The sequence below is a fragment of the Electrona antarctica genome (genome assembly GCF_951216825.1).
Source record: "Electrona antarctica genome assembly, chromosome: 6".
NCBI classification, from domain to species: Eukaryota; Metazoa; Chordata; class Actinopteri; order Myctophiformes; family Myctophidae; genus Electrona; species Electrona antarctica.
The window spans coordinates 32889953-32907941 of NC_136811.1; the positions used below are offsets into that span (position 1 = coordinate 32889953).

Consider the following 17989-nt stretch of genomic DNA (forward strand, 5'->3'; position numbering starts at 1 on the left):
GGGGGGGGGGGGGGTGTACATTGATAATGTTTGTAAACATTGGAGTAAAACTACTGTCATACGAGCGTCATGTGAATATGGCTAGAGTAAATCACATGTAGATTTATAACGGGGAAAGGAAAGAATCATCATATTTTCCATTCCATATTCTACAAAAATGAAAAATGTGAATGTATAACTTTATTAAATTTACAAATCACTAACAGTGCTCGCCCCAGGCTGCCAGACGGACTTTCCCCTCCTCCTTAATATTTTATTTTATTCTTCACCACCACCACCACCGCCCTTTCATATACACTCTAAGCCACCGCCCCACACCCAGTCGTACGACGGTGTCTCGCATCGAAAATAGCAGATCTACACGATCTACAATAGCAGATCGTCAAGTTTGTGGGCTTGTTGTAGATCGGCTATTTTCGGCGCGTTAACCTTGCACAGTGGGCGGGTTCAGGTGGAGCTTCGTGCCTTTTGATTGGCTGTTTTTCGTTAAGAGGGACGGTCACGCCTACGGTCACATTATGTTCACTCATGTCAATCAAATAGACAGCGGGAAGTTCGGGAACTATTCCACGGTCATTTTGCAGCTGCTGGTGGTTTACTTAAATGCTTGCTAGCTAATGCGGTACATTAAATAAAACACCATCGTAGTATAGTTGTCATGTAAGTATGAGATTCATTTCCCATTGCTAGTATAACAATAAAGTGACACCCGAACGTGATTGACATTTATTTACCTTAATATATATCACTCAATTTAAACTAGTCTGGCGTGGCCGCGTGGGAGTAATCAATGTAAAGTTTACGTAGCTGGTTAGCTAAATGTGAAATTAGCTAGCTAGCGTTTGTGTCTTGAATTAGCTAATGTAGTGGTTCCCAAACCTTTTCATGTCAAGGACTCCCAAATTGACACTTATTAGCCTGCGGACCCCCATTTGAAAAGATATGCCAGGGATTTTATTATGGCTCTAGCAGTGATTCTCAACCATTTTAATTAAGGATCCCCAGATTGACCCCTATTTAATAGCATTTTTATCTCTGGGACCCCCTCTGGGACTCAGAGAGTGTGTGTACAAATGCCGGGTCCTTTTGGTTCCATTTGTACACACACTCTCAGAGTTAAATTAACATTGAGTTACAGTTTTACAGACCCAGAGGGTCCATTTGGTTCCATTTGTACACTCAGAGTTACAGACCTGTACAGACTTCCTCCTCAAGGACCCCTGTGGGTCCCCTGACCCCACTTTGAGAATCAATGATCTAATGAATTGACTAATTCAGATGAATGCTGATTCAATTATTGAATCAGCATCTGAATTTAATAGTAAATTCAATATAATATAATTCAATATAATTTAAATCAATCATATTATTTTGGTACCATGCAGTAACTTGAGCAGGTTTTCATTTTTCATTAAGCAGTGCATGTGTCAATTGAGACAACTGGCGGCAGTCTACTGTTCATCATAACCATGGCATGTGTGCAGCGTGTGAGTACCAGCAGTGAAACAGCATCTGCTCAGGTACCAGCAGTGAAACAGGTTTGTATTTATTTACCATTTCACATTTTAACTAGTTCTTATAACAAGTACAAGCCACAATCAAATAAAGCAAGCATGTTTAAACTGATTAACGGAGTTAGTGTGTGATGGATGAGGTGATGGATTTTTGCAATTTTGACCTGGACTTATCATTCAATCTGTGAATATTTTGTACTCCTCCAGGGAACTCAACTAATACCAAATGTGGTTGCCACAGAACAGCAATCCTTGATTGTTGTAAAGAAACTTCTGGCAATTGCAGTCTCCAGCATAACCTACCTCAGGGGGCTCTTCCCAGAGGCAGCTTATGGGAACAAATATGTTGGAGGTAAGCTGTATGACTAGCAGGAGACAGCCAACCGCAAGCCAAATTATGTTCTATTATAATCAAATATATGATATGTTAGTTTAAAAAAACGGGTGGGGGATTTTGAGATATTTCAAAATGTGTGTTCCCTGATGATTAGCTCAGTTATATCAGTATAGTTAACTAGAAGCTCGACCCGCCTGTGACGGGTCAGTATCTTTGCCCACTGACTGTGTGTTTTCCATGCTTTGTGTTTGTGCCTGCGTGCCGAAACGCGTTCATTTATCTAGTCTAGGTGGATTGCTGCTGCATGTGTTTTCATGAAATACAGAAACTCAAACTTTATACAAGAGAGTGCGGATATTCCCTTTTTCCATTGTTTTCCATGGTTGGCAGGTTGTGTTGTTGTTCTTCCGTGTTGTTGTTGTTGTTAGTGTCTAAGTGTTTAATCTAATAGGCCTACAATATAATGGAGGTCTAAATGCTTCAAATTGTTTCTAACAAGCTCCTTATTTCCCTTTTCCTCATGCAGAGCAGAAAGTGATGATTCTCAGGGAGGAGCGAAGCTGTCCTGGTGCTACTCAGATTGTTCAATGGTCAGTATCCCAAAAAGAGTGTGGAAGTCCTAATTATTAGACCAGTGGTTTTGTTTCGAAATTATACACTTAATTGGTGTATAATAACTGGTTAATAGCCAGTTCGTAGACAGAAGTGAATAATATTGTCAGGAAAATTAATTTATTTCCCCGTTAGTGATATAGTTATTTATATGGAATGGACCCAGCATTTCTACAGAGCTTCTTTAGTTCATGTTATTATTCATGTTAGTGGGCAGTTGGGGAATTACCTTGGTTTTGTTCAGTTTAACCAAAATATAGATTTGTTGTTTGAGCTTTATTATTGGAGGATTTGGCACTGGAGGATGTCTGAATACCCTTCAGTAAAGAAATTGCAGCCATTGTCTATTATTGTTTGTTATAAGCTACACTCAAAATACTATAAATCTATTTAAAATGTACCTGAAGGCAATAAGCCATATCTATAGGGAGTAAAGGGGGCAATTAAAACCATGCCAATTTGTTTAGTTGATGAATGAACTTTGTAGTTGTAGTTACCTTTCTTAAAAGGTTGACTTTTGGATCAAAACTTTGCTCTTCATTTCATGTTGTTATTCTTTAAAGGCCAGGCTCTCAGTGTTATGCCTTTACACACACACACACACACACACACACACACACACACACACACACACACACACACACACACACACACACACACACACACACACACACACACACACACACACGTGAGGATTTCAGCATGGGTTCAGTGTTGATTAGTTGTATTTCATTTCTTCAGGTTGCAGGGAAGCTTTGATGCCCTTCAGAGAAAATATGTAAGTCAGTTACCCCTTTAAATATTATCTTTTCATTATGAAAAGTTCTTCAAACTGGCAAAACATTCAAAATACTGTATATTCTCAATTATTTGTTTTGACAACTGTTAACACACATTTCCTTGCTTTTTGAACAGCTGCGAGCAATTGTCCTGTCTGTGAGTATTATCATTGACAAATTATGTTAGTCCATTATGGAATTCAAACGTATACAGTGGGCTAATGTTTTGTCTTTTCATCACATTCTAGATATACACCGATCCAGAGAAACCACAGGTACTTCCACAGCATCTGTTTGCATTTATGAATGCTTTGCACCAAATTAACAACCAGATTACATGGACCTAGAATCTTATTGTTCATCTTTACGTTGGTCTTTTTGACTTTCAGAAGGTGACAGAATGCTACCAGTTTAAGATTCAATACACTGGAAATGGACCCAAGATCGACTTTGAAAGGTACAATTATACAATATGCTTTGATATGATAATTAATAAGTATGCTAATCCATCACATTGTGGTTGTTTACCTACCAATGTTGCAGCTTCTTGATAGCTTCTCAAGCCAGGAATGTGCCAGTATCAGTTAGTGGTTGGTGATTTTGTTAATTTACTGCCCTGCTTCCTCCTAACCTCAGCAAAAACAATAAAAAGACAGTGACAATGCCATGCGCCAACACTATGAAGGCCAGCATATTGCTTGTGAGAAAGCTCTACACCTTGATGCAGAACCTGGGTCCCCTGCCAGACAACGTCTGTCTCAATATGAAGCTGTCCTACTATGATGATGGTACAACATACATATGTACAGTATACACACGTACACACAGCTTTCTTGCAATATAATTCTCCAAAGCAGAGTCTTAAGAGTTAATTGTTACACTGAGTTACATTGTTCAGGTATTTAAATCAAATCAAAATAAGTTACATATAGTACCCCTGTCCTGGGGAGAATTTGTGTGAAACCGATTGTCCACTTGTACAGTATGGTTTGTCTTTTCTTCTAGTAACCCCACTAGCCTACCAGCCACCGGGCTTCAAGAAGTGCGACAGTGACGACATGGAGTTTGAGAAGGAGCCAGTCAAGCTGACCATGGGCGAAGTGGTCACCCCATTCCACACTCTGAAGGTTGATTTGACCACAGAGAGACAGAGAGTTGAGCAGGTGAACAGATGGAGCAATGCCTACACATTATGGTTCTCATTCACAACGGCGTTTACGCTCATAACGTGACGTTACGTGAGCGGTGCGTGAGTGGACAGGCATTTATGAGGATTCCCACATTACGTGGGAATTCATGACCCACAGGAACGCACCATGGGTTCCGGCGTGCTGCCCGGCGTCCGAGAAATGACAGAGTTACCGTGTGCCGGTCCCTCTACTGTACCCTCTACTGTACTGTCACTGTACTGTACTGGCACACCCAAAATCATCATATATACAGTTAATATGTGCGTGAAAAACAACCATGCTGTTTTCGTGCTCATACCCAGCCAGCCAGCCAGCCAGCCAGCCAGCTACCCTCCCACACACATAACTCCGTAAGGGAGTGGTTGCACCACTCAAAAAATGATATAGCCTATATAAAAGCCAAGTATCACTTGTATGCCTATATGCATGCATTCTAGAGGCTTAGGGCTCCAATTTTGTCGCAGCCTTTACCCGCAGCGCGGCCCGCAATTCAGCCGCTGCCCGAACATTACGAATATAGGAGCTTTCTCTGTCCCTTAATGGTATTTTCGTCCCGCGTCACCCGCTATGTTTTTTGCCGACAGCGGTATTTGCGCCTAGAGGTGTGGTCATGGGCGTGTTGGCACGCTTTCCCCTAAATTGCTACTTTGGTCACATACATTTGGGAAGTCGATAGCGGAGTTTAAAAGCACCCGTAAACCGTGCCAAATGAGATGCCTGCAGGCACAGACAGGCTGCCTCATCTCTCCTTATTCTCCTATCTCTTTGTAATTTTCCTATAATCAGCAGAAGTCGAGTGCCTGCCACTTCCTTGTGTCCATTGTGTTTATATAATTGTATAGTCAAATAAGTTATTTGTGCGCGATTCCATTTCCATTTGCTCTTTCAGTTCATGATCACCCCAGCAGCAAATGGGGTTTATTGACCGAACTTTCCTTTTTGCTTCATACACGCATGATCTGTATACCAAATGAAAGCCCTAATCTCGTAGTTTACATAGAACTTTGCATTTTTAAAAATGAGCAAGATTTGAGCAAGTTGTGACTCAATGAAAAGACGAGTGTTCTTGGCTCTGCGTGTAGCGGCAGCGGCTATGAAGCAATATAGCACAACGGGCGACGGGTAAGGGATCTATTAAAGGGATCTCTTAAAGCCAAGACTGGTGATTGGTTCAATGTGGTTTAATTATTGCAACGCCCAAACCACACATATGCATAATATAACGGGTACGGAGGTGTTTAAGGGATTTAGACAGGTAACCAAAATACCAACTTTAGTGGGGGAACACCCTTTCCCCACTCCTAAAACCCCAAATAGTGGCTTTAGAAAGATGAGACAAAACTGGAGCCCCTAGAGTCCCATACAGAAACTGCCCCCGAGCCCGACACCTTTTTATTTATTTATTAGGATATTTCTAGCATGCACGATTGCGCTGCTCACTCTCGGCAGACAGTGCAACGCGTTGTGAGCTTGTAGATCGGCTCTCCTATCTCCCCCCCTGCAAGCAAAATCGAGGGTTACTGCGGCCGTCGGCTACAGTATATTAAAAAAATAGAAGACCACATTAGCCTACTGAATGGCATCAGCATGTTGATAGAGACTCAGCCAATTAAAGTTTCACGTAGGCCTTATATGCCTTTGCTGCAAGCACCTATATCTGCCTCCATTTGCGTCGTGGTATTAATTTATAATAATGTATATGGATCACATGCGGACGCCCCAGTGGCCCACACAGAATAGCCAACTCTTACCTTGATCAGGCTTGATGTTGGATCGGATGAAATATAGCCTTTTTGGCCAGCAATGGGTAAAACGCTCCCCCCAAAAATGTAGTCTCTGACACATCTAGGGGCCGCAATCTGCATTCAAAGATTTTCCTAGAAACTTTGGTCGATTTGCCTGTCTGCTTCCTGATTGGTTAGTCATTGCGACCGACAGAGCTAGAACATGTCATAAACATCACATCTTTAAGGACCACACACCTATTGTATACAATACACCTACAGTACTTACGTGTGATAAAAAATGAATAAAAAATAAAACAAAAAAATGTAAGGTACAAAAGGAAGATTTAACACATTTTGTCTCTCCCAGCAAATAAAACATAATTTTCCTCAGCCATTTGTTTATACTTTATGTGACTTCAACAGGGTGCCGAGAGACTTATGATTAATAAGTAGTAAAAGCAGTCATGCAAGTAAGACCCTGGTGGGTTATTTTGATTGACATTGATTCGTCTGCTGTTCACAGGTGGAGGAGGAGCAGGCTGTGACTGTGAGGGACAAGTGGTGTCTGGAAGGTGATGGCGCTGTGACACAGATTGCGACACACGAGGTGCCTGCTTTTGTCCTTGTTCCATAGCAGTGACGAGTGAGGAATGTCTCTATTTGGTCCCAATTCTGGCTTAAATTATAATTTTTAAATTTGAAATGAGCTATTGCTGTGTCAGTGCAATGTAAATATTTGTATCTGTACTATTACATATGAACTGGTACGTTGATGTGGACAAGTCTGTACTTTATTACCATACTGTATTGACCTATTGATGATTCTGAACTTTAGAATCACACGAGTGAAGTTGTGGAGAACACCGTCAAAGTGAATTCAAACTTGGACAACACTGGTAAATGTTCTATGTATTTCCCTTTCATCTGTAACACTGTGGTTTGGCTTTAACGATTCTTATAATAAGTATGAATGTTTACATTTTTATCATGGATTACTCCTGAGGAATAAAACTGCTAACTCTAGCAGTGTAAAAGTTAGAACTCTACCCATTAAAATATGAAGACCACTTTGTAATCATTTGTTGTACTTTAAGTTGATGTCAAGGTCAAGGCCTTATAAATCCTTAAAATTTGCTATTATACATTTATTAGAAGTCCAGCTGAGCTGTCGGAAGACAATTCTGTACTGTGAAGAAAACACAGAGAACTCACAGGTGGGTGTTATAATACACACACACACACATATAGTGCAGTCTATTTTATTATTGATCCATTGTGATTACCATGTACAATTAAATCTTGTACAATTTCCACTCTAATAGTCATATTACCGTAAAACCTCAAAATCCATTCAAGACATTAATATCTGGAAATTGTATTTGGAAATAGAAAATGTGTAGGAAGTGGAAACGGTGTGTAAACCTAAATGTTAGGTGTGTTGTCATAATTTGGCATCAGTCGTTTAATAATAATAACAGACTGACCAAAATGTTACAAATGGTTACAACCTGAAGCTGGGCAGGCAGCTAAGCATGGATATGAGGGCCTCTCCAGAGAGTTGTCATGGTATTACTCAGCATCTATCTCCTCTCAGGGCTGTCACGATCATTACACTTTACTTGACGATAATTGTCTTACAAATAATTGCGATTAACAATTTAATGGTACATCTTCTAGGCTTTGTAAACCAAAAAAATCCAATCAAATGACATGAAATAATGTAATAACCACGCTATTTAATCCAATATCCAATGCTGCCGGGATTGTTTAATTACCTTTGGAGCATACGCCGAAGTATTTGCGCCTTTTATCCGTGAAAAAAAGCTATTAAACACTCCCAGCATTTGTTATTGAGCCGACAAAAAAGCCACTTCCTTGATCCAGGTCACAGACAAAGAGCAAAGCGAGCCAAGATTGTCTCTACCCCCTCGTTCACTTTGTAATGGAAGCCGGTGGATGTTTGATTTCCGGTTACGTCATCATAACGCGACCGCCTCACAATGTCCGCGACAAATCCGGATTTTTATCATAATAATCAAACAACGGCGAATTAAACACATTAAACAAATAGCACAAATAGCAGGTTTAGCGTGTTAGGCGTGGCTACAACATGGATTAAATAATTTAAAGCCCTCAAAGTGTTAAATACGACGCATTGTGAGATTGTAGATCTGCTATTTCCATTATTAATGAGAATGTTTAAAGTGTATGAAAATGTTTCAACAGATTCATTTATACAGATGAATGTAAAATGTTCTGACGATTTGCAAAAATAATTGCAATTATCTCAATGAATTGCCGAATTATGTAATAATTGTGACTGGCCTACTCTCAGATTGATACTTTGGTGAACAGAACCTCTGACATGGAGGTGGGCATCACGAAGACCAGGAGTGGGAGAGTCATCAAGTCCACCATGGTCTGTTAACCACAAAGTACTCAACAATAACTAGTTATTGTTGCTGTTGGGTGGAAAATGTGTGGACTGTATGTCCAAAGACCCTTCCTTTATTTATTATTTACAAAAAAAAACCTATTTAAAATAGTGAAAATAGCCAATCAACAAGCGAAATGTGATGCATTGTGAGCTTGTCGTAGATCTGCTATTTTCACTACTTTAGTGCGACACTCTGATGATGAAGTAGTAGGGCATTACTTTACAGGGGAGGGGCCGCATAAAAATGTGAAACAGGCACATGGTTTCTGCCCAACAGCAATGTTATACTGTTGATAGTAAAAGTACTTAAACAATGCAATGTACTAATTCAATACTGAAGTATTGAATTAGCTGCAGAATGTAGTAATTATTTTTGGTACAATATATCAATGAGGAATATACCATATAATATTTGTATGGATTTCATCCCTTTATTTCATTGTCAACATTTTGAGTATTGTTTCATACTTTTTGAGTCTTGTTGTAATATCCCTTTATTTTCAAAAGCTGTGTGTATTGACTTTAGAATAGATCAATACATTTCTGGTACATGGCGTATCTGGGGTACACACTAACTTCAAATTGTGTTAAGAGAAAACACGTTTATGTGGAATGGTTATTATGAAAATATCCCAATGAAAGATTATATCAAAAATATGTTTTGTTAAATTGAAAAACGTACACAGTGTGTTAAGCAAGTTTTGATGACGATAATGATAAAATATTGTGAAGATAAATTGCTCTTTCCAAAGGTAATATAACAGATTAAAAAAAGACCCCCACAATACAAAGTTGAGGATCTCAATAAATTAGTCATACAGTACTATCACACTATGGTCTACTCTATATGGTGGATAACAATGTCAAGTCACATTGTCAAGGGGAGGGGAGAAGGTAGACTTAGTATAAAAAAGAATGATGCATTGTCTCATGTTAGTATCTCAAAGAAAGACTCACCATTGTTGTGTTGCAGGGGAAGAAACCCACCAAAGAGGTACAAAAGACTGCCAAAAAGCTCTCTCCCATCAAAGAGGTGAGAAATCGTGAAATATTTTGTATTATACGCAAGTGGTTTTCAAGTTCCATTATTTATTCAGCATTCCATGCTGTATTGATGTTGGTACCATAGGAGAGATAACAGGCAAACATTGATCAAAATCACTTTACAATTACTTTACATTCTCTAGCCTAATTGTGTAGACTTGTAAATTAAGTAATGCAGATGTTTAACAATAATTTAACTTGAGAGCGTAAAATGAAACCAAATGGACCTGTAGGCATAAGGGTCCATGTAGCAGACCCGTCTGGAACAATGTGAAGTCCAACTGAAGATTTTAAGGCTCTTTATTAAATCAACGTGAAAAATTAAAAACAAATACATTTCCACATGACCAATAAGAAGTTCATACCCACATGAGAAAGTACCAACCACAACAATAAAATTACAGACAAACCAACAACCATAAAATTACATTCACCCTATTCCATCTTCCAGCTAGATGCTATTACCAGGTGCCCTTCCCAGGTGTTGACAGGTATTGCCCACCTGCCCCTGGCAGGTAAATCAAACTTTCAGGCGGGTGGAGTGGAGTTCTGGGGGGTGCTTTCAGGTTGCCCAACCGGGCAAGTGCTCGGCTGTGCACTTTGCTCCATTTGGTGGTCCGTCCATCCATCCCGTTCCTCAAACAATATTAACGTTCATCCTTTCCGTCCATTTCAAACACATGACAAGCAAACATTTCCTCCAATTCACGGTGGGCTGGCTTTATCTGTCATTAGGCCTCAGTCTGTGAGTGTATTCCGGTGAGCCTTTCAAAATTAAATCCTTTCCGTCCCTGGGTCCGTTACAGTCCATTTGGTGTCATTTTACGCTCTCAAGAGTTAAATATCTAATAAGGGTCCATTTGGTTACCAACTCTCCATCATTTAGCTGTGGACCACCTGGAACCCCCTCATGGACCACTGGTTGAAAACCACTGCTCTACGCTAATGAACTGTCGCTTATCACTACCATATCAAGTTGTTCATCATGACCATGTCATCTCTGTACTTTAAGTAGGATTTCATTTCAGATTTGCTGTAGCCATAGACTAAAACAAATCAACTCCATTTGCTAATTTACGAGTCAAGAACGAAGTGCATCTGCACTATACCTGTATATACTGTAATTATGTTCACTGATCATATCACACATGAACCCTTTGTTTTGTCCTATTATTTGACTAAAGTTTCTCTTACACTGTATATTTCCTCTGCTCTTTGCAGATGTCTCAGTTCAAGTACCCCAACAGCCAGGAGGAGGTTGTTGGGGGGGTTGTTTCAAAGCCAAAGAAACGCAAATTCAGTGAACCCAAGGAACCCTATTAAATCCAACCCTGCAGTACTGTTGAACTGTAATGTTTTTTTCTTATTATTTTTTTAATTATACATTTTTATGCCACTTTTATTTCAACAAGTGGTGTTATTATTTCGAAAGGGAATACCACATTCAGTGTGAAAACATTCAGTCTCTGATTCGGCAATGATTTCACTGTCCATCGATGACACCCAACCCCGCAGTACTGTTACATTGGAATGTTGTTGTTTTTTTTTGTGATTATTTCGAAAGGGTGAAAATGTTCCGGCTCTGTTTGGGCTATGATTTAACTGTCCATATGAGATTGTTTACTTGTTTAAGTAATATTGGTATTTTACTTTGCATGGATTTGCCTGCCTTTTACGTGTTATACTTTATACTTTTGCATTATACTTGTGTTAATATTGCGTTTTTGAAATACCGTAGTAATTTGGGGAATAGAAATAAATGCACATTATCAACTCAACTCTTGAGTAGCTCTACCAAGACTGTTTTCTTTTTTCATCAGTGATAAAAACCTCTGCATTTATGTTAAGGTTGTAAAAAAGAAAAACCCACATAAGCCATACTATACCTGTAGTATATATACCCGTATCTCGTACGACAATAAGAAAAACAGCTGATCTACAAGCTTACAGTGTGTTACATTGCAAAGTGTTGTGAGCTTGAAGATCTTCTGTTATTGCTATTTTTGAAAAAAATAAGGTTTGCCCAAAATAGGACGCCAGCTTTAAGGTGGTTGCACACTGGTGTGTTTTTTTCACTGCGTTTTGCAGATCCGAAAGTATAGTAGTAGGCTATAACTAGCTGTCAGCCTGTCACCAACACCCCACTAGACAGCTGCAGTGGAAACCTGATCAAATCGACCTGGTAGGGAAAAAAACTTTATACGGACGAAATATTCAGTAGCAATGTGCAGGTCTATGATTGACAAAGTGAGGTTGATTCTTTTGTTTTACGTCCTCCGGAATTCGCTCCGATATTTTCACACCTATAGGCCGTCCTGCTTTTAAGCTTTAACAGCTTGCTATCACTTACAACAGACAGAAATGTAGCTTTGGACTCCTCTTTCCTTTCTGAAACGGCTCTAACGCGGAAACATTTGCATGTGAGGTGCCTTAAATGAAGCTGTTAAGTGAAAGTGGATTATATCTGTACACAGTGACCTTTGGGCCCAGATAAGGGGCCATCAGCAGCCTCCCGCCCGGCAGGCTGTGTGTTTTTAATCTCCTGTTGTTTTTCCCAGAGAGGGGGACATTTGCTGATAGACTGCCTTAACCCACTGCGGATCAATACTGCAGGAAGCCTTTGTGATGCATATCCAAGCAGGCCTCTCTCTCTGTCTGCAGCAGGCCAGAGGGGGGAGAGAGACTCCATCAAATCAGCCCTCACATCCTAACATAGGCATTGTCTTGGCAACTGCATTTATTTCATTGTCTTTTTTTATGGGTATTGCTGATAACAGTCAAACGTGTGGTGGACAATACGCACACACCCGTTGACAATGTTTATGAGCTGTGAAATGAATAAGGGTTACCTAACATCTTAGCCTGACTGGTGGCATTTTTCAACATTTCTTTTTACTTTTTTGACAGCAAGGGTTCTCTGAGTATTGATAAGTGATGAAATACAATGGCAGTAAAGGCCCCTTTGTATAGGCCTAGTCATGTACTTTGCCATTGTAGTTATCAGTATCTTGTAGACATTATAGAAACCCTATATCATCGAGTCACATTTATGAAATTTAAAGACAAAGAACACCCAAAAGGCAAAACATATCCACTGGCTCGGAAAATAAAGAACCATATACAAGCAATACAATTATTGCAAATTGTGTGCTCCAGAAGATTCTAGCACACACAGCATTTTAACCAATGGAAATCGACTACTGCAAGGCTATGATTTCGACCAATATAGACCATTTTCATATTTCTGATCTGAAGCACAGACAAATGTGAGAAGATACCTCAAGTTTATGTCAAGCACATACCAATATCTACCATTAGCAATGAAAGGGGCAATCTAAATTGCAATTTTATTTCTCCCTTACCCTCAATCCTTCACTCTGGTCCTGGGACTCTACATCATTTCTGTGCACACACGTCTCCCAGAAATGAATTCTGAAATTAAATTCAGGGACACACGTCCAGCCGCTAGTGTTAACAGATCAATCAGCTGGTCAAACACCAGGCCGGATCCGCCGGACGCCTCTACAGGCCAATCACAAAGCGGAGATCCGGGTTGTCTGAGTCAATAGCCCAGGTCCAGGCCGTCCGGACCACATTCGATCAGGGCAAGCCCTCTGTCAGACAGAGAGACTGACAGATTGATGGACAGACAGCCGTAGTCCATCCCTAGGCTCTATATAGATTAAAGCCAGCTTCTGTGAGCCTATAGTCACGCTGCGGTGATTGTGCCTGCAGGGCCTATGGGCCCCAAGGGGGGGTAGGGCTTTACAGCAATAGGGGGGAGGGGTGAAGGTAGGAGTGGACATCCAGCCCAGGGACCGTGACCTCTTTGACCTTGCCAGAAGGGCAGCAAATGTTTCAGAGCTGATTAGCGTTTTCACAGCATAGAACTGCGCACTGTTAACCCTTTGGAATCAGATAACATGAGGGAGAGAATGAGGAAATCCAAGGGATGTGTCATTCAAATTGTTTAAAAAATATATCAAAAACATCATCAAATTGGTCAAAATGTTTCTATTTAATATAATTGTGTAGATATATAGGAGAAATCATATGTTTAATGTAATTACACCAAAGAGCAACAATTGTTATCTAGTAAGTACAAAGAAGCAGCACCCTTATTCACAGTAGAATTGCTGCTTAGATGAAATACCTAAACTAGCCACAAAGGGGTGGTAAGTGGCCATGGAATGACTGCTCAACTAGACCCCCTCTAGTCTGGATAATTCAGCTTGCTTCATATCCTAATGGAGAAGCATCTCCCTGCCCTTACAAATATTTACTTTGTTTGTACAGTTGGCCTATACAGAGTACACTATTCCAAAAAGCATACAATTCTACTAATAGCCAACACAAGACTATTTAGCATGTCCTTTGACTGACGCCAGCATGGAGTCACAGTATTGATCCAAATTAGGAATGTTAAAAGAAAAGAGGCAGAGAGCAGGTGGTAGTGGGCTAGCAAATGTAGGGATTTAGTCACTCACGGGCATATTATATGGCCAACACTGCTGAGTGGCGAGGGGACCAATACCTAGTTAAAACAGATGCTCAAAGCAATGGGATGTGCCCCATTGTGATCGGAGTGGACAGCTGAATTGTTTACCACCAAAGGGCCCTTTTCTTCAGTGGCAGGCCTGATCACAATGGGGCCCCCGCAGTACTGACACACTGAGGATTTCTGCTAGGGTGGGGGTGGGGGGGTGGCTGTAGTGCACGTGCATCCAGGGTCGAAGTGGGCTAGGGAGGAGGAGGCATAGTAGGGGTTTAGTAGGGTGAGCTTCTGACCGTACCCTCTTTTTTCCTTTCTCTGTGCTCAGATGGACCTATGTGCACCCCCACCCCCACCCCCCCACCTTCTCCCCGACAAAGCCCCTTAAAGCCACCGGAGGGCAGGGGTTTAAATGTCACGCTTGGCCATCAGAGCGCCCGGCCCCCAGGCTCGTGTCTCTGGGGGGAAGCATGGAGAGAGAGAGGCGAGGGGAGGGAGACACTTGCCCTCGCTCCATTGTCCATTACGATAGGCATGAGCTACTAACTGACTCCAAATCAAGTGTATCCTCTCGCCACGCGCCCAAGCCTTGTCCTGCTCTTGCTCAAACACAATAGCCCTGCATTTTGTACTATCCATAGGTGAATAGTAGGTTTGGTCATGGTATGCTTGTCAGAGGAGCTTAAGGGGGCCGTACAGTGGAAATTCAGCTGGCCATTGGGCCAAGTGCTAAACACAGTTTGTCATCCAGAGACACATGAGATCTGTCCACATTGCACTCCGGTGTTTTCTTACATGACAAAAATCAATGCAAACTTTTTACATTCAGTCACATAAGAGGGACTTCAAAACATTACGAGGTGGAAGGAGGACGTGTGTGGGGGGTGGGGGGCCTCTGGGTGACAGAGTGTCACACTGAAATACAAGTACAGGACAAAATATACGAGCTGCTGGGCCGACTTTATCCCAGCCCAAGGTCCTGGCCCATACTTTACCTACCCACAAGATTGAGTGTTTTATGTATCTATTTGTTCTAAATAGTGGCACACTTGACCTTGAGGCAAGATGTGTGTGCTTCCAGCCTGGCCCGGGAATCATCCCTCCTGTCAGGGACGAGAGGGAGTGACCTTGAACCGGCGAGGCGCAGGCGTAGCTGAGTGCACAAACTCATTTAACTCCTGGGTTTGCTATCGACATGCTGTAATCGTTAACATTATGGATGATGAATAACTACTGACTGCCGTATACCTATATACTATACGTCGCCATGCCGACCCGCAGCCTAGGGGTCCACAGCAAGTGCTGATGGTCAGGTGCCTGAGTCACATCACTTAGACTTGTTTTTCTATGAAGCCACACTGACAACTCATCAAGGGTTCAGCACAAACACACTGTCGAGCTTGAAGATATATTTCACTTTAGTAGCTCACAACACTGTACACTCTGAGAGTGTACACTGTACACTGTACACTCTGAGAGTGTACAAATGGAACCACATGGACCTATAATGAACACTGAGGATTTTACTTTGTCCTCCCCAGAGGATCTGCTGACATAACCACTGTTTACTTATTATGTTGAACGAATGTTAAATAAGAACATTTATTTTCTGCTCTAATAATAGGGTTTCCCCCCTGTTTTATAGTGTTGCCATACTATACATTATGTGTAAAAGGTTATAAAGGTAAATATTTCATTATTTTTTGTTGTTTGTGAGAGAAATATTTCTGATAGAATTAATGTTCCAACAAAGTAGGCCTATCTTTAATTGTGTGTTGGTATTAGAGTCCAGACTGACTTAAAATGCAGTTGTATGTAGTGCTTCAAATACAGAAATAAAAGTAATATTGTTGCTTTTCTGACCATTTGAAGATATTTGACATTCCCTAAAAGCATTCAAAAGCAATATATAAAGGGCACCGAAAATGAGTCTGCAGATGGACATTGCAGACAAATGGGAATGGGGAATTTGAGGAAATAAATTAAATTGATCAATTTAATAATAAGAGGGAAAAAGACAATAGAGCATACATACACTCAACCAGGTTAGTCAGTCACAGTCAGTCAGTTGGTCGGTCAGTCAGTCAGGTTGGTCTTTCACCAGTTGACTGGAAGTTCACCAAACTGCCATGGACAGTTCACATTCAATAAGTAAAGTTTTCACACCAGGTTCACACTTTGACCAGATGCTCATACGCTATGCCAGCGGGAAAGAAGAACAAGTTTTATAGAGATTCTCTCTCTCTCTCTCTCTCTCTCTCTCTCTCTCTCTCTCTAAGGCCTGGGGAGTTTGACTTCTGCCCTGTTAGTGTTTTCCTACTCTCCAGGCTGCAAGGGCTTTTCATCTCACTGAGGTGCAAGGGCAGACACTTTGCACTTCTCCCAGCCCTTTCCTCCCATCCACATGCACATAAACACACAGCAGATTTCCATTTCTGCTACAGTGTGCTAGTTTAGCAGTTACACCACCCCAAGGCTGGCTTAAGACATAGCGGATATCCAGCAGTGTTGGTGGGATGTATGTGGGGGAGAAGGCCTCCTGAGACTTGTTTGAACCCACTCTAGATCCTATGGATGGATTCTTATATCTAAGGTATACATTGTCGTACGACCACGTTGTTCACCGAAAATAACTGAAAATCTGTTGTTTTCATACATTGTGGTCAGTGGTCTAATTAGGTATTGTTAGGATGTACTGCCTTGTGAAGTGACAATATTAGTCACTTTACAATATTCTCCAGTTGATTTCCGGCCCTCATCCATTACCTCCTACATAGTGTGTCCATACGCGAAAATGCAAGCTTTTGTTCAGGCAAGTACTTTGCGTTGGTCGCTAAGTAAAATTATAACATAAGCCAATAGGAACTTTAATTATTGAGCATAGTGTGCCACTGTGCATCCTCAAACATAATTCCCAAACCTCAGCCTCAGTTTGACCATTAGTCAAACTACAATGGTTTCAAACTGAATGAAACTAAAGCCTATCAAACAGAGCAGACATACAGGCATACATTGGCAACAGTGCCCGTTACAATTGACCCGTAACATGTGGCTCAACTACAACTAAATTGTGGCTGAATTATTGATACAATGGTGTTGGCCGCATTGCGAGTGGGGGCATGAAAGGGAGCCAACATGGGAATGGTCTGCTAATTTCATATGGGAGCCTCAGGGCACATTCCTCCTAGTGAAGACCAAACATATTGACATGTGTGTTGAGGGAGAGACTGTATATTATACACACGCACGCACGCACGCACGCACGCACGCACGCACGCACGCACGCACGCACGCACGCACGCACGCACGCACACACACACACACACACACACACTTCCTCCCTTTTTCTGTAAATATGACTAAACAATCTGTGAAACTGTGTGCTGAGATGGTGCATGTATGGAAAACCTGGCATGTTTGAGTAAGAATGTATTATGCAATATCCTATTCCTTCAAGTTCCCTGCTTTTTGCGCCATACTCTCTGTGCTCGACTGTTATATTCACACAAAACTATCTCTTTTAAACCTATTTGTCGTTGTAATATCAATGAGCTGCAGTGAGAAATGAATAGAATTGTTGAGGAGTTGATGAATTATGCTATATGGGTTCAAGCTTTAAAGGGCACAAGCTGTTTGTAGGCAGCCAAGGTTGTTGACCATCATCCAGCTCCTCAGCTAATTTCTCTAGAAGTGTCCAAAAGCCTTTGTCCTTCGTGTACTTTTATTTCCACCTCTCTAGGAATTGTGATGACCGTGCCTCGGGGCGACAGAGACACCTTGAGGAGCGCCCACCTTTAAATCCGCCACTCCGTGACTTCAACCATGACCCCTAGCTGGAGGGTTCCCTCAGGCGAGAT

At 41.2% G+C, this 17989-nt stretch overlaps 1 protein-coding gene across 2 annotated transcripts; it reads left to right on the plus strand.

The window, feature by feature from the left end:
* Nucleotides 1-525: 525 nt before the first annotated feature.
* Nucleotides 526-11376, plus strand: hormad1 (HORMA domain containing 1). 2 transcript variants are annotated; one of them, XM_079502992.1, is made up of 16 exons: nucleotides 526-660; nucleotides 1417-1538; nucleotides 1722-1866; nucleotides 2378-2441; nucleotides 3205-3241; nucleotides 3379-3399; nucleotides 3491-3517; nucleotides 3632-3699; nucleotides 3879-4030; nucleotides 4248-4405; nucleotides 6683-6766; nucleotides 6995-7055; nucleotides 7312-7373; nucleotides 8495-8578; nucleotides 9570-9629; nucleotides 10862-11376. In XM_079502992.1, exons 2-16 carry the CDS (start codon nucleotides 1470-1472, stop codon nucleotides 10961-10963), a joined length of 1194 nt encoding a protein of 397 aa, XP_079359118.1. In that variant the 5' UTR covers nucleotides 526-660; nucleotides 1417-1469; the 3' UTR covers nucleotides 10964-11376. The 2 variants fall into 2 exon arrangements, with proteins under 2 accessions (XP_079359118.1, XP_079359117.1); XM_079502991.1 differs by having other exon boundaries at nucleotides 530-660; nucleotides 1420-1538.
* The last annotated feature ends 6613 nt before the right edge of the window (nucleotides 11377-17989 follow it).

Coding starts and splice junctions, on each gene's coding strand:
- hormad1 (XM_079502992.1), top strand. CDS start 1,470: ATGGCATGTGTGCAGCGTGTGAGTACCAGCAGTGAAACAGCATCTGCT. Junction 1,867..2,377: donor TGGGAACAAATATGTTGGAG/GTAAGCTGTATG, acceptor TTCCTCATGCAG/AGCAGAAAGTGATGATTCTC. Junction 3,518..3,631: donor CCGATCCAGAGAAACCACAG/GTACTTCCACAG, acceptor TTTGACTTTCAG/AAGGTGACAGAATGCTACCA.